The sequence below is a fragment of the Neopelma chrysocephalum genome, unplaced genomic scaffold, assembly GCF_003984885.1.
Source record: "Neopelma chrysocephalum unplaced genomic scaffold, ASM398488v2 Primary Assembly neopelma1_60, whole genome shotgun sequence".
Lineage (NCBI taxonomy): Eukaryota > Metazoa > Chordata > Aves > Passeriformes > Pipridae > Neopelma > Neopelma chrysocephalum.
Window position 1 is genome coordinate 10,044,305 of NW_020897715.1, and position 17,128 is coordinate 10,061,432.

The 17,128-nt window shown below is 35.8% G+C and overlaps 1 protein-coding gene across 3 annotated transcripts in view; it reads right to left on the minus strand.

The window, feature by feature from the left end:
• Positions 1-17,128, minus strand: part of TBC1D23 (TBC1 domain family member 23) — a 36,117-nt gene that overhangs the window by 7,313 nt on the left and 11,676 nt on the right. For 2 of the 3 annotated variants that reach the window (XR_003533823.1, XM_027681074.1), the window contains exons 6-18: positions 15,864-15,988; positions 15,710-15,753; positions 14,719-14,822; positions 13,824-13,946; positions 12,774-12,866; positions 10,555-10,725; positions 10,304-10,346; positions 9,583-9,689; positions 8,770-8,912; positions 7,288-7,332; positions 3,830-3,918; positions 1,768-1,903; positions 656-850 (exon numbers count right to left, since the gene is read on the minus strand). Coding sequence is in view for 2 of the 3 variants with exons in the window: in XM_027681074.1 (XP_027536875.1) it covers positions 656-850; positions 1,768-1,903; positions 3,830-3,918; positions 7,288-7,332; positions 8,770-8,912; positions 9,583-9,689; positions 10,304-10,346; positions 10,555-10,725; positions 12,774-12,866; positions 13,824-13,946; positions 14,719-14,822; positions 15,710-15,753; positions 15,864-15,988 (1,418 nt within the window). In the remaining variant the exon portion in view is untranslated. The remainder of the gene's footprint in view (positions 1-655; positions 851-1,767; positions 1,904-3,829; positions 3,919-7,287; positions 7,333-8,769; positions 8,913-9,582; positions 9,690-10,303; positions 10,347-10,554; positions 10,726-12,773; positions 12,867-13,823; positions 13,947-14,718; positions 14,823-15,709; positions 15,754-15,863; positions 15,989-17,128) is intronic. The other variant, XM_027681075.1, reaches the window with a different exon arrangement.

A 17,128-nucleotide genomic window follows, 5' to 3' on the forward strand; every position in this document is an offset into this window, starting at 1 on the left:
TAATTTATCTTTGTCTGGCCCGCCACCAAACTAAGCAGCCAATAGGACAACTTCCCTAGTTAGGTAGGAAACTCATCTCCCACCTCGAGAGAACAGAGCAGCCACTGCACACAGTTCTCTCCAAGGAAAAGGATGAGAAAATGCCCAACTGATGTCAGTGACCTTGTTAAAACAGTGCCAAGTAAAATCAGGCCACACTAGCGGAAAGAAGCCTGATATACCCAACTTTCAGGGGTTCAGAGTTTTGAGGTTAGGCTTCTGGACTCCTAGTACAATGCACAGGAAGAGCGAGATGCCTAAAAACATGATCACACAGAAAAATGACCACTCTGTTAAATCCCACTCTTCACAAATTCCTATTTTAGCCACAGATCGTTGTCCACTTCATTTTTATTTAAGACATATTACAAAAAGAAAACACTTGCACACATCCCATCCCCAACAGCTGTCATTGTAGTTCCTCTCTGCGGGAGGAAAGTAAAGGCTCCTTTTTCTGCTGGCAGATCTTTTTTCTAGTTCACATCTGAATTACCTACTCCTAAATAAAAACTATGACTTTGGAACTCAATTCTGGGAATTACAGCATGCCCGACTTCCAGTTGACAGCATTCCAGATATCATTACTACTTACATCCCTGCTACTGAGATGGCTTACCTTTCAACTGCCAAAATTTCTATGCCTGAAGTATTGCTATTTCCATACTTAAAGGTGATCAGTTCTGGATGTTTCTTCTTGGATGTGATTTTGACTACAGAGTTGAGTGCCTGTCGAGACTGTATGTAAGCCAGACCTTTTCGTGATGGAATCTCTCTCAAACAGTACATATGAGTTGCTGTTACTAGGAGATGACTTGAAGGAAAAGAAAAATACAAATTAAATTTGCTAATGAATTAAGTATCAGGTATTTAGAAAGCTAAATTTTACAAATAAGCTAATGGAGAGAGCTAGATAAAACAATTTCCAAATCTAAGAAGTAGTTTTAATACTTTCATAATATGGAATTAGAAAGGTCTACAAAATACTTCAGATTTTCCTTGAGTACTGTATCATAGCCATTTTTTAAAATGAGCATGGCATCCTTAACAGCATACAAAACCAGAATGAGCAGTTACCATGATCACCTCAACACAACAGCCATGAGTTCTATCAGCAAAGATCACAACTACCAGATGTCAGGCCACACACAGAGTACAGAAAGTGCCTCCAAGCCTCTCTTTCACCCTTCATTACTAATCATACACCATAGAAAATACATCTAAAGGGAAAAGACTAATAAAAGACAAGAATAGACCACGGTGCAAGAGAAATCCTGTTGTGATTTTCTGTTATGCAGATTCAACAGTATGTGTACTGTTTGGGGAAGTCAAAACACAGTGAGCATCATTCTCTGCTCTTGCAACATCAGCAAGGTCAATGAATCTTAGGGCGAGATGGATGCCAAGTACAAGGCACAGAGAAAAGTAGATAAGAAAAAATGGAGCCACAAGTACTTGGGTCTAGCTGGTCTTGAAAATAAGCCTGTGTATATTGAACATAGTTTTCTTACTGTCTTGTTCTGCAAAGCAAAACTTCATACTAGGTTTTATTTATACATAATTACTATTCTATAACACTGCAAAGATAAGAATACAGATATAGTGGTAACATTTTGTTCTAGGTTGTTTCGCACTTTCATTTCCTAGTTTAATATAAAGAATAACTTAATTGACCAATTTTTTTTTAATCAAGACAGACATTTTCATTAAACTTCGGACTAATTTCAGTACCTGGGAAACATATGACCATTTTCTTTTACTTCATTACATGGAAAGTTATACTTCACATCAGGTTTATTTATCCACGTTTGGATGTTGACGACCTCTTTTCGATCATCATCTGACATTGAGGAGCTATCGATTTCATCTGTTTTGAAGGGAGGGGGTAAAAACATTAAAAAAAAAAAAAAAGTATTTTCACTCACCACCAGACAACTTTTCAATTCACTTAAACCCAGAGGAGCTACACTGGTTCAAATCAAGGTCCACTTAGCCATAAACAATTATTCAGAGGGAAGAAAGAAAAAGGCAGGCATATCTGATACTTCTCTTTTAATTTTCTCTCAGGAAACAATTATTTTTAGCTCAGGGGATACCTTTGGCTGGTCCAATTTGTCTATTCAGTAAAGTTTCATGGATTTCTTTTACATGAACTTGTCCAGAAACTCCTTGAAGCCATGTAAACCTTTTGCATCTACACCACCAATATCTTTTGGCAAGGGGTACCAAAACCAAGCCAACAACAGTCCAGGAAAGTCTCCTCTTGTGGCTTCTAGTTTCTTGTTCAAGAAGAAAAAAACACCTGTTGATCCCTTTCAAGGCCAGGTATTATTTTTGTGGACCACTTTTCCTTCATTAAAGTACCTATTTCACATAGCAAAACTTCTAATATTCAGTTATGCCTGTTGTGAAAGCCCCTGCTCAAGCAGAGCCACCTAGGGCAGGCTGCAATTATTAGAGCTGATGGCAATTATTTACTACAAAAAACCTCAGAACACTAAAACTTCACAAAAACAATTACAGAGAAACAGGTTCATTTTTTGCATTCTTCTGTTCCAAAATATATTTCACTTCATATGTGCTGGCTTTGCTTATTCAAATCATTGCAGCGATTCTGCTAACTTACTAAGTCTAATAGTGCTTTCAAAACCAAATGTAAATAGAACTTAGCAAACAACCACTACTGAAAACATGTTCTAGACAATCTGTCTTTGAGGAGCTGGTTTTCTGAAAGCACATAGACTTTCCCAAACACTATTATGGATGCTCAAAGAGCTGTGCAAACTTAATTACACGGCATTTGGAGAAGCATCTTGTTAGTGTTAAAGTTTCTGCTTGACAATTTCATTTTGCTCCTTCACAATTTTTATATCAGACGATGAACTGTTTGTCATTAATCTGATTTAAACAATTCTAGATCCTGTGACTCTCTTTCATTAATCTTCCTAAATTATTTTGCATGTCAAAGATTCTTAGACTAGTTATTTGTTTCTCCCATGGAAGCTGAGCATACCTTTTGGTCACAGACTGGTTACTTGTGAGATAATGATGATTGGGAGTGAGCTAAAAGTACCAGAACAAAACTAGGACAACAGTAGGTCTTCACCACTCTAATGTTAGCACTGGTTTCAAAAAAACCCAAACAAACCTTTGTGAAGTGTGTGGTGTTCCAGTTTTGCTTGTAATTTTTCAATCGGATAAAAAAATTAAATAAAAATTGCATGGTTTTTTTTTCTACAGTATTCTGCATGCATGTCAAGAGAGGAATCAATTATTAATTGATTTAATGCTGAAAAGCAAAGTCCGAAACACTGGAAAGGTGTGCACACATTAGCCATATTAAGTCTAACTCCAACTATATTTCAGAAATTCAGATCATTATATTAACTGCAAATACCAGATAATCAAATTGAGTTATATCAGCCAAATTAGGTCCTTTACATTTTGCTTACTGTAGTGAGTGATAGAGGTACAACTGCCAGTTTACGTGTACAAGACCAGTGTAGAAAAACATATTTTCTACAGAAATAAAAAAATCCACTAAAACCATGTATTTCCATTTCTTCCTGTTGGCTGTTTGGTGCCTACCACAAATTATTTTTTATTTAGTCTGTTTCTATATATTTGAAGAAGGTTGGTCCGAGGCACCACCATAACAAACATGATCAAGAATAATAGTTAGAAAAATGTCACATTGCAAGACAAAGGTGTAAAATACACTTATGATTTAGCCCAACTTAATAATTTTGTCTAAATAAGATAATAGAAGTAAGAGGAAAATCTTTTACTGTACCAGTATCGTATTCTTCTTCATCCCCGATGCTGAATACCGGTTTCACACCACGGTAGGGTTTTCCTACTCTGTCACTGCTGCTGACATGTCTGTTGGTAATGAAAAGGGCAGGAGAAGACATGGGATGGGAGAAGAAAAGTAACTTTCAAACTGATGGTATGAGTTCTACAATAACATATTAGCAAAATGTAAACACAGCTGTGCAACAGAGAAGGATGAGAGAATTTCATGAAGCTGCCTGCAAGGAAGATGTGTGACCCATCGAGCAGTTTGGTTAGTGAAAGCACGTACTTCAGTGACGTGGTGAGGCTGACTGATGTAACAAAGAAAGTGAAAAGAATTACTGTTTTGTTGAAAAAAACCCAAAGTTCTAGGCACCTTCTTAAATGACAACATACACTAGAGACCTGAAAACTGACAACATGCCGAGTTACTTGCATGAAATTAAAATATATCTGGGCAGTCAGGGTAGCTTCACAAGGATGCCAAATTTGGATGAAGGGAAAAATAAAGATGATTAACTAACATGTCAGGAAGGTAATTGTTCTTGTTAATTCTTTGAAAGATAACAAAATACCTTTAGAATTTCAAAGTGGGGTTATTATAAAACATCCACTGTAGTGTGAACTTTGACTTCCTGTCCATTACTTTGTCCAGCACGAGTCAAATCCTGAAATATTTGGTCAAATGGTTCCTACTGCTACAATTACAGCATCACTGTGATGTATTGTATGGCCAGTCTTCGCGAACGAAGATTTTGGGAAAGGTCTTTTACCTTTCAAGCCTGTGCAATGGATTTTTTAGGTGAGACACAGCATGTGCTGAACTGAGCCCACCCTTTAATCCTAAGGTTTATCTGCCGGGGCCAAGCGAGCTTGGACAATGGCAGTGAGGTCCTCAGGATGTAGGTTTGTTTCGAGTGACCTTCTCATAGATGGATGGCCTCACAGGGCTAACGAGCTCCATCTGCCCGGGGGACCTGGAATCGAACCTGGGTCGCTGCGGTGAGAGTGCCGCATCCTAACCACTAGGCCACCAGGGGTTGACCTCAAAAATCACATCTCTATTTCTTCTACAGATCATATTAAATCATAGAAATGCACACAACTGAGTCTTAATGTTTGACAGTAACAGCTGCAAATCCTAAGATACTTTAAAGCTCCAGTTCAGAATGCTGTGATTACACAGTCACAGCTGAATTGTTAAATGTTCTTGCCCTCAACCGTTGACAATACCGGAAAAATACGAGAAAAACCTAAAGGTTCGGAAAGCCACAAAACAGGTAGTTGCTGAAAAAAAAATAAACAGTTCATGATTTTAGTCTTTAGAACTGGCAACAGTAGTGTAAAAAAACCCAGAACCAAACCAAAACATGCCTCTCCCTTCCCCTATTTCAATAACCTCCTCCCCTATAATGTGTATTTATGTTTCCTATCAATTTTAAGACTTGTTTCCTGTTTTAAGTATATTTACAAACTCTAGTTTAAATGCTACTGCAGAACCAAGCTAGACAGGGAACCTCTTTAGTGCTAGACAGGGAATCTCTGTAGTAATAGGTAAACTAATACTAGTACCTAGGTATAACTGAAAGTAGAATTGAAAGTTAGAAAACTACATTTTCCATGGGTTATATTTACTGATATAGACAAAATGAAAGGAAAAGCTAAATAGAAAAAAAAAAAACCAAAACACAAAATGCAGTCTATAATGGAACAAAAACCAGACATACAAAAACATGCTCATTAGTGTTTAAGACAATAAGCATCAATGACACTGACAATTCAAGAGGGCAGTGCTTCTATATGCAGGGTTTTGTAAATATGCTTTAGTAGTACATAACCAATTGAGTAAGAAGCAGCACATTTAAATAGTGTCAAATTGAACGACACAGAAAGATCTAAGAGAAGATCTCACTGGTGTTTATAAATTGAAGTTAGTCAAGACAAGAGACAGTAAAAGCTACTTTATAAAACTCTGGTAACAACTTAAACTAGAAATGGATTTCCTTTAAGGTGTTTACATGGAAGGCCATTGTTACATTGTTACAAATTGAATGCAACCTCCTTTAGTGACAAACCTGCCAAATGAAATGTACTAGAGATAAACACAAAGTGGATCTAATTGAATGGATGGAGAAAAAATGCCATTCTAGGGGTTTAAGAGCTGCAATTTTAAGAAAATACTCTAGTGACATACAGTGTGAACTAATTTATTATTGCATCTTCCCAATGAAAGAAGATAAGCAATAGAAGTGAAAGGAGTAAGCAAAATAACCAAAGTAAAACCTCAACATATCAAAACTTCTTGGTTACAAATACAGATTCATGTGTCTTTGAGTTATGGAGGAATCACTGAAGTTGGAATTTTAACACTTTCTTACCATATTCTAGAAACTGATTGGGTAAATGTGGGGTAAGATCCCCATGATCTTTAGGATTTCTAAATTAACAAAACATACTATGTGCTATTGGGCTATTCCCACCTTTTTTTTTTTAAATAGAATACCGGTTAACATTACTATTGGTTTTGCTCACACAATACCATTCTGCAATGCTTATGGGCAAGTCCCATCTCAAATTATGTGCAAACTACTTGAAAGAAAGATTGGTCCAAAATCCTTGAAAATTCAAATAGCATTTTGAATCCTCAATAATTCATCCAGCATGAATCTTCATGCATTTCAGTGTATGAGGGTCAAATGGTATAGAGTTCCTAAAGTATGCTCAAAGTTCCAAAGTGATTATGCACGAGCCACTCTTCTCATTTATCACAAGTAATTTTACACAATTTCAATTCACGACTTTTATTTCTGAAATAATTATAAGGCAATACATCTGAGACAAATGTGAGGAGCCTCCATGTTTACATGAAATGCAGTAGTTATGTGAACAAAATGAGGGAGAGTTGCAAAGCATATTTACTTATTAACTCAGCATTTTTCTTTTCCCAGTAATGAGCATGTCTGTTTCTATCAGCATGTTCTACCACCATGTGATAAGAAGCACAAAAATTTGAGATTCTATATGGGTTCCCTGTCATATCTAAGCTCTAATGATGCTTTATGAACAGTTTATGTTTCATACTTGTCTATCTTGTTAAAACTTTAAGTCTTAATCTGTTCAGTAATTGCTCCTGCAGTCTTCTACTAGTACAAGCAATTAATAAAATGTCGATAGGAATGACAAGTAAAAAAAATTCTATACAAAGCAATAATAAGGGAGAGAACAGAAATAACAGAGCAGAAACTAAGAGAAGAAAGCACTGCCAATACATTCTTTTTTCTTCCTTTAGTCTCTTGACCAGTACTTGTAATAACCAATAGCTTTAATATATGAAAAAAAATTATATAAAAATATGCAAGCAATCTTGTCAGTGTAACCAATGCTTACAAATATTGTGATGCCATGCTCAATACAAGAAAGGTGGTTTTAGTCAGACTGCTTAATTATCAAGCTTACCGCTCCAGGCTTGCTCTGTCTGGCCAGGAAATATTGAAAGGTATTCTATAGTACATTGGGGCAGAGGACAGAACAAAAGAATTAAAAAAAAATGCAAAGGAAAAATCTAGATAAATAATTGAAATTCTCTATATTGGCAATGTATCTTCTTCAAGGATGATGCTTATAAATAAAAGCAATGCTTCATGACAGCTAGACACAAGGTAGAGAAATATTTGTAAAAAAATTGAATAAAAGATGCATTTTCCATGCTAGGTACGGCTTACATATAAGCCTTACTTGATTTCACAAAATGACTTGGGTTGGAAGGGACCCTAAAGACCATCTTGTTCCAACCCCACTGCAATAAGCAGACACCTTCCCCTAGATCAGGTTGCTCAAAGCCCCATTCCAGCCTGGTCTCGAACACTGCGAGGCATGGGGCATCCACAACTTCTCTGGGCAACCTGTTCCAATGTTTCACACCCTCACAGTAAAGAATTTCTTACTCATATCTAATCTAAATCTACACTCTTTCAGTTTAAATCTTCACATTAATTCAGTTTAATTCTTCACACAGCAAAAGCTACTATCAAATGTTATTTAATATTTTTTTGCCTCTTAATACTAATTTAAAAAAACATTTCCAACATGAAAAGGACTGATCTGTAACTTTTGATTAGGTACAAGACGACTAAAAACTACTGTTCATTTGGCATGTATTTTAAATCCTGCTATCAAAGAAACATTAAGTCACTGAGATTGTTGAATATCAATGTCTTGGCAACATACAACTTCAAATACTGGACTTTAAGGAACTACAACAGGCTATTCATTTAAAGATTTGACAGATGAAAGCTTTTATTCTTGTATCTAGTTAAGGTAAGTACTTGGAATGATGAATTTCAAATTTGAAAGTGTCTTTTAACATATTTGTACATTCTTGTTCCTAGCTGCACTTGAAGATACAAAAAACAAAGGTGAATTCTGGGTTTGAAAAGCAGCTTTACATCAGAACTCGAAAAATCGAGATCTTCAAAGAAGTTAACCTCAGATTGACAACATGCAGCAGCTAGAAAATCAAAACAGAACGAAACCAACCAAACAAAAAACCTCCATCCATAATCCTGCTGTCATTAATTCATTCCATTAGAGTCAGGATGGACAGGAACTGAAATAAAAGTGAAATCATTCTTCACTTTTGGACTGAATACAAAACCAACACACTAAAAGAAGTCAAACTAACCATATAGCAACAAATTCTAGATAAGCATCCAAGAGAAAAGGCTTCTCACACTGGCTTTGCACTACTAAGGCAGGACAGTAGGGTTACCGGGTCATGATAAAATTGTGAGGAGGGTAGAGGTAGAAAATCTAAAAACTGAAACTGGAAGACAACTTTTTTTCCTAATTAGCCCAGTTTTCACTCTTATAAAATAGCCATATGGAATGGGAAGTCATTCCTCCTCATGGCTAATTCACAGTGAGATATAAATGACGCACCTGTCCACTGGAGTAGATGTATTTTCAATAAAACTAATAACTTTTTCTTTCACGTTCACAGATTTAGTCTTCAAAGCAACTGTCATTTTATTCACCAGGGACTTAACTCCTTTTCCATCGCCTGAACCATTAGGAGCATCACCCTGTAAAAGTAACTCCTCTCAGGATTAATCATATAAAAATAATGTTATTCCATCTCTTAGTTTATTAAGAAAGGAAACAGACTACAAGATAGTAATCTACTTTTTGCTACTCAGTAGAACATTAATTACAGAATTAAGTATTTCTTTAGAGTTCTGTCAAATAACAGCAAAGACACGTATCTGAGATAAAGATGATCCAATAAAGAAAGCTTGACAAACCATATTACTGAGCACTCTGTTATGTAAATCTAGAGGAAGGAATCCTATTAATGACATATTTCACCCAAATTAAAAGCCAAATTTTATGCAAAACATATCAGCTGTAAAAAAGATAAAATTTTGAGCTTTGCCATGAAATTGTATGCCACGTTATAGTAATTTATTCCCAGAGTGAATAACAGACAGGAAAAGAGTTATCTATTACATGTATTCTGCCAGAGAATGACTGCAAGCAAGTTCTTCTCTACAAGCTCTTCCCCTCAAGAGAATAAAAATGTTTAGGTTACCTCTGATTAGACAGTGAATACAGTTTGAAATTAAACATACAACTATAAACAGTCATGACTTGCAGTTAGGCATTTTACAGCACAGAATTAGGAAAATGAAGAAAAAGTTCAGTACACCTGGGGCGTCCATCCCACTATATCACTTGGGCTTAAAATTCACTTACATCAACAGAGTTTATGCCATTTCTTGAGCCTGAGGTACTAGCAATCCAGTGGCCATATCCACTTTCTGGTCCTTCCACATTGATATCTGCTAAGTGCTGCTGGAGAGCTGTTAAAAGGTCATTAAAAACATTCAGAATTACACTAGATTTCATCTGCTGATGAAAATATTGTATAGGTAACAATTTTTCTCCACATGATTTAGTAAACCAGATTAATTCAGATACCACCATAATAATTCCTGGTTTTTCTTTCACTAGTACAAAGGCATAAGGATAACAGCAGCAACTAAAAATAAATCACTGCTTTGATCCTGAAGACAGCTCTTATGACACTGCATGTATTGACTAGTAATGCCTCTATACTCATATTGTAGCATAGATCTGTCCACTGCTGTAGAGCCTGATGATTTCCAGCAACATAAACTGCAGAAGTATGAACTCTGCATAGAGTCTGCAATCTACAGGGGCTAAAACATCAAGAATGATAAGTTAGAAGAAAGAGGGAATTTCCCCATTTCCTGCCTTAATTTTTCTCCATTCAGAAATTTGTGTAACCACAAATGTGCAAGTGCACAGTGTTCACTTAACAAAATAAAAACCTGACAAATGAGACCTATTTGCTACTCATTTAGATGATTTTTTAGCAAAAGCCTCACAAAAATATCAACAATGACAAGACAGCAACTTTTCTCAAGCCACAGTTCATTATTAATAAGCTTACCCATAAATCCTCCTTTGGCAATGCTTACGTACTCCTTATTTTTCTGCAACAAAAACATCAATTTTGGTTAAAACAAAAATCTGTGGAGTAAGTTTACAAGTATGGTAATGAACATAGTTTGTTTAATAAAAACTGTAAACTTGAGTAATGTAGAAAACAGTTAAGGGGAAAATGTTTTGTCAGTTATTATCAATGATACATGCAGACACATTTTATCTCGGCTATTAAAATCAACAGCAGTTTAGTTGTACCTGTAGGAAGTGTGCTAACACCATGTTCATGTACATATCTTCTTCTTCCCTGCCACTTCCCATGAAGCACAGATGTTCCCCACCAGCTATGGAGCCAGACTCGATAGATTGTTTTTGTGCTTCTAATAGGGATTTTACAGACTGTGCAAATTCTGAGGGGTTTTGAAGCATCTGTGGAGCGAACAAACAAATTGCTGTTTGACACCAACGTACTGTAACATGAGTTGTGAAAATAAACAAACTTTGAGAATGGTTATTATTTGTTGAGCACAAACAAGGCAACATAAGGACTGTACAAGTCACACAAACACATGAGACCACCTGACTGGAACCTCATGTTAAGAACACTGAGAATGGTCCTTTTCTTCCTCACTCTACCTTGTTCTCCCCAGGAAAGAAACACAACTAACATTTGTTAGTTTATTTTTGCAGGCATCAAATAACAGAGGAACGAGTCTTTGCAATTTTTATGTTGCATTAATTTGGTAATACAGCAGTGGGACTGGTTTCTATATTTACATATGCTTAAACACAACATGTTCAAACTTTACACAGCTGAAACCCTTTAAAATGTGTAGAATTTCTAGGTGCCTGAAAGGTCCTCTTCTTGTCTCCCCACTAGGCTTTTTCTCATTTATTTATCAAGACTTGGGAAAAAAATACCATTGGGAGTACAAGGAGATACCTGTGATTCTTTGTACTCAAAAAAAAAATCAAGGTTGTGGTCTCCTGAAGGCCTACTATGATGCAGAAACATGAGTTGCTATAAGAAAGAGATGGAGAAACAAAGACTTTCTCAATTCAGGTTAAATTTTAACCTGCATTTGTGGGAATTCATAAGGAAATTCTGACCTGTAACTGGACTGGGGAGGGGAGGGAGGAGGAGGGATTCTCATTATCTAGCCTTTACAGTGGTTTAAATAATGAAGTTCAGTCATAAACACATAACCTAGCCATCAGTAAGTCAAGTTGAACATTAACTGGGGTCTTCCTGGAGCCAAATGCTGCTGCTTTATAACCACACTACCTTCTCTATCTATCTATAAATGAGATGGATTCCAAAGAGCTTTCTTTCCCTGTTGTCTGCCCTTACAGTAAATTTTGTGTACTTTGCACATACTCTAACACAGTCAACTCTCCCCTACTAAGCCACGTCCCCAAGTACCACGTTTACAAGTCTTTAAAATACCTCCAGGGATGGTGACTCAACCTCTTCCCTGGGAAACCTGTTCCAATCCTTGACAACCCTTCTGGTGAAAAAATTTTTTCTAGTATCCAACCTAAATCTCCCCTGGGGAAACCTGAAGCCACTTCCTCTTGTTGTATTGGTTGTTACTTAGGAGAAGAGACTGATACCCACCTTGCTACAACCTCCTTTCAGATAGTTATAGGGTGTGCTAAAGTCTCGCTCAGCCTCATTTTCCCTCCTGTATAATTGTATTTGTGCAAATAATACTGAATAATGCATACTTTTAATTAGAGAGGTAAAGATATTAGATGCAGGACTGAACTTCTTAACTAAGTAAGGTATAAAAGTCTTTTGTGGGGTATATACATTCCATACATATTCCATAGACTGTTCCATAGTCATTAACTGACTGTTACAGTCAGCTGAAGTGGAAGTGATTTTGGGGAAAAAAGAACAGAGAAAAATATGACTGAATGTTCAGTTCTGACTTCATAATCAAATGCAAAGTGTAGAAAAATCTTTATTGAAGTTATTAATCAATAGTACACCTCAGTCCCAAAATAATTGCACTTCCTCTCCTTTCCTACTGCAAAAATTTTAAAAAAGCAACCAAATCCTTTTCAAGACATATGCTCCTTAAAAACAGACTGTGGTAGGACTAACTGAGACAAAAAAAAGACAAAGAAAAAAATGCTTTTTGTTAAAATTCATGACACCTTTCACTGGAAAATGATGCTAAAAAGAGATTTCTCCTCCAAGTCTTTAGTCTGTATGGGTTTCCAGTCCTAACCAGAGAACAGGAAGTCTGGAATCCCAAATTCTAATGTCATTAAGGACTAAACTTCTTGGTAAAATGATGGTTCTACCATCTCCTTTAGAGAAGCTAACTTTTGAAACCTCATCACATAGCTAGGCACTGAGTCCACAGACTAAAGCCTACACTAAGGATACTTTATTTTCAAGACAGACATTTCTCTCTCCTTCTCTCTCAGGACTCAAATATCAGTGAAGAAACAAAAAGCATACGAACCAAATCCGAGTCTAAATGAAATGCTGTTGATAAATGCCCAGCATTGTATTGCTCTGCAGGACGACAATCCACTACAAAGAACCTTACTCCTTCCTGAAAGAGAAGGATTTGGCCTGTTACAAAATTTTAAAATTGTGTAATTATTGACATAATTCAATTACATTTTAATACTAATTCCAATACTACAGGAAATGCTTGAAGGGGCTAACAGCTGTTGAAAAATCTTACTTCATTTGATTAATCTGAACTTCTACAATTACCAGACCACCAGCAGTATTCTAGTAGTGGCTTTCCATTACTGCATCAGCTTGTGCATGGGAAAGGATCACCCAAGTGCAATACACACAGTGTAATTATCTCACCTCTACTGAGAACAAACAGTTGGTATGAAGGCACGCATCAACAAGACAAATGCAACAGTCCACTACTAATCAGCACAGCATGTAAGGATAGTTTTATATCCCACTGACTTAAACAGGATATAAAGAGATGCTTAACTATAAAAAACCCCCAACAAGCTATGCATGACAACTCTGGGCCCTGGAAACTGCTACAAAAAGTCAGTAGTCAATAAGAAACACTGTAATCTAACTATACTATGATCCATATACTGGTCTTCAACACTCAAAGTCAAGTCCCTGCATCTAACAATGTCTGCAATTAACTACTACCAAAATAGCATTAATCAATTTTATTTGTTCATTTAAACTTTTCATTGGCAAAAGACAACATACTCAAAGGTACTGAGAAGTGGGTTTGAAATTTTCCTATCCTGTAGGCTACATGTAGAAATTCAAATTAGTGAGATATTACTTTAAGCTTACACTCCTCAGATTCAAATCACCTGTATTAAGCTCTAGTTGCTACAGCACAAATGCACTGAAGTCAGCAGATCATTTACAAGGGAGACAACTTCAAGACAAAACCATTTTTTTCTGAAATAGCAAATATATATTTGTGCTGTTTGCATTTAAAAATATTTGTCAGTAGTAAGTGATTCTTTTCCTTTTCTATAAAGTTGAGGTGTGAAGGTTAATTTGGTATACTGACTCCTTGTTGCTGATTTGCTTGAAGAATCTCAGACACAGAAACTGCTAGACAGAGAGCTTGACTCAAATCTGTGTCATCATCTTTGAGGCCCAGCAAGCTGCTGCCAAAAAGACTGTGGTTGTCCTAATAAGGCAAGGAAAAAAAAGTTAGCTGAAGCCATTGTCTTTAGATGTGAAAGTTTAAAATAAAACTATATCCACTAAGTCACAAACATTAACCTTGACACATGCTTATCCTATCCACATAGTAATCATATTTTTGATCAATTGAAACTGAAAATCATGTCAGGGTCTGAACTTCCATTAAAAACATGTTTGTTCACCATTTTGACCACACCAACATGATGAAGTGCCTCTGGTATTTGTCTCTTGGTTGTTTGTTTTGGTTTGTCCCTCAAAAAAATCTCACATACCTGTCTACATGGATCAGAGAAAGTACATACAAGCCAAAGGCAATGGCTATCAAATATTTTTATTTAATTTCATTCAGTGAAGTCAGATATCTTGAGTAAGGAAGAGCTGCAAAAACAGTGCAGGTGATAACAGCTTTATCTCTAGTAAGCAACCCTTTCCTCTTTGCTATCACAAGTACAGCCAGGACTGTGGTGCAGTCTACTACACTGCAACTGTGTCAATATGACAGTTTTGCTGCATCACTTTTTACAAGAAACCGGTTTGCAAAACAAGGTCATCAGTCAGGAAGTAAGAATATTGCAGGGAAGCTTCTGTCCAAGATGTTTCACTTAACCTTCTTATCTTATAAAGATCCTAACAGTAAAGACCATCAGAGTAACAACATGAAAAAATTGTTAAAAAAACTGCAATGAAACATTCAAAGTTAGTGAGTGCTTAAACAGTCACCAAAAAGAAGAGAATTTCAAAATTACTGTTATTACCTTCCTGAAAGAAGCTGGAGTTTTGCTACAGTAATATTGTGCCAAAGAGAAGAGATCTTCTATATCCTCTAAATCGAGATTGGCTGGTGAAGTTTCTAAGAATTCTGAGACAGAAAAACAACATAAGTGCAACACTATTTCAGACATAGAAATGAAGCAACACACACATTTTCAAATAGTAAGAACGCTTATTTTTAATAAGGCATAACGTAAGCTAGTTTATTGATTCAACATTAATATTGATCCACTCTCTAGATGGAAAGAGAAGACATAGGAAATACTCTTTTATCCATAGGAAACTTATGCTTTTTGCTACAAGTTCAAACCTTCTACACAAACTAATTTTTAACACATTCTTACTTCTGTATAATTTTAGTTTTCAGTTGTAATTCTAAGTCAGCTACTTTTTTTAAAAAGGTCTGACCAAGACAGTCTTCCTGTTATATGTCCAGGATGATACAGGAGTGTAGTTCTACAGTAAATGGTGAAGACGTAAAATTTCAAGCACTCTCATTTTTAACTACTAGGGGATTAATTATATTGTATTATGTATGTGAAAAAATACAAAGGCAGATGAAATATGCTCACAAGAAATGTAGGAGAGGGTAAGACAAGAACAATGAATTAGGCTCAAATCAAGTGCACATGAAGATAATAATCCAGAAAATGCAATAGGTGCAGTAGATTTAAAGAAGGATTTGAAAACTGCTGCTTTGGGCTTAGAGACACAATAATTGTTTCAAGTACTTCAAACTGAAGTATGAAACTAGGTGTGGGACTACTAATAGGAAACACAAGGAGAGAATGTTGAGGATAGGGCAAATATGATGCAGCAAAGAACAGTAAGAAAGGAATTAATCGGTGAGGGATTAATGAGAAAAATCACACAGAAATAAATCATTCAGTTATTTAGCAATTTAAAATAATAATAAATGGGGATTACAGTATATGGTAAATATTTCACTAGCAGTTATGTAAGAGCAGTACTTACTTATCATTTCCTCTTTATCTGATTCTTGTGCTAAGATAACGTCTCTGAAAACAGTAAAGTCACAGGCATAGATTAAGTCAGTAAAACCAAAATGAAACAAACCTGAATTAAAACAGTGTCAGTAAAGAATGTTCCAAATTAACTATATACTTACTTTGCGTTGACAAGGATGATCAACATTAAGAAATAAATAAAGAATGGATCTGCTTGTTGTAGATATCCATCCCATATTGCCTGAGTGACTTCAGCTGAACAGTAATATGAGAAGAGGCTTCCAAGCTAAAAAATTTGGAAAATAATGTGAGAAAAAGCAATAACCAGGAACAATCTTATCATGATAACATTTTTAACTGAGAAACCCAACAAAATAAACCCAACAAAATTAAGGTAAAACATCTGTCTGCACTATGCACTGAAGGATAGATCTACGCTCAAAACCAATTTTTATGGAAACATTGCATAACACAACAGATTATCTGTGAACAAAGACACCTCGTGGGAAGGCAAAGTTGGCCGTACACTGTCAGTGTTGTAAATTCAACCACAGACAACACAATCAAGCTGGAATACTGTTTAGCTCATAGACACTGCTAAATATCAATTACACCAACAAGAAATTCATAGGAGAATATATATACTCAAATAGCATAGCAGTTAGGACTTCGAAAGGATCCTGCAAACATAATTATTTTTATTTTTCACAGTAGAATTGAGCTAACTGAACATGGTTGCAACATTAGTTTAACAACATCACTTACTTAACATTACATTAAGATGCTTTATGACTAATTAAACATTTGCAAGCAACAGAAAATTTTCATTACCATTTAAGAAACTCTTTGCCTGCTCCCATGTTCTCACTTGAAAATACATCCTCTCTGATATGCAAAAGTTCAAAGAGGATAAAAGGTAGGAACTTCTTTTCATACATGTCAGATAATATTTGCAATCACACCTAACTCAAATGCATACCAGCTGACTTCATTGGGGTCTTATGGAACTTGCTGATGCATGCAAATTATGTATCAACAGAGCCACAGCTTTGAAAAGCTCAGTCTCTGTTTTTAAACACTATCATGGAATACTTCAACATTTCCTAGTATAGTTTTTTAGCAAAAGATAAGATCTATTCAATTCTGACTCAAATCCAAATGAAGACAAATCTTTAGTGAACAATAAGATAATGACAGGAGACAGGTCTCTGTATGTTGCTCATATATTTCTACATAGTAGCAATACCTCTATATAGAATAAGAATTTTCACAGATGAAACAAGGAATTTTACTGTAATATCATAATATAAAATGAGGCTTTAGACTTTTTGCTGAAATTGTACACCAGAAAGCATGGCATCAAATACTGGCAGCTACACCTAGCTCACTTCCCTACCACCCTTCAGAGGGAAGATTTTTTTTTTTC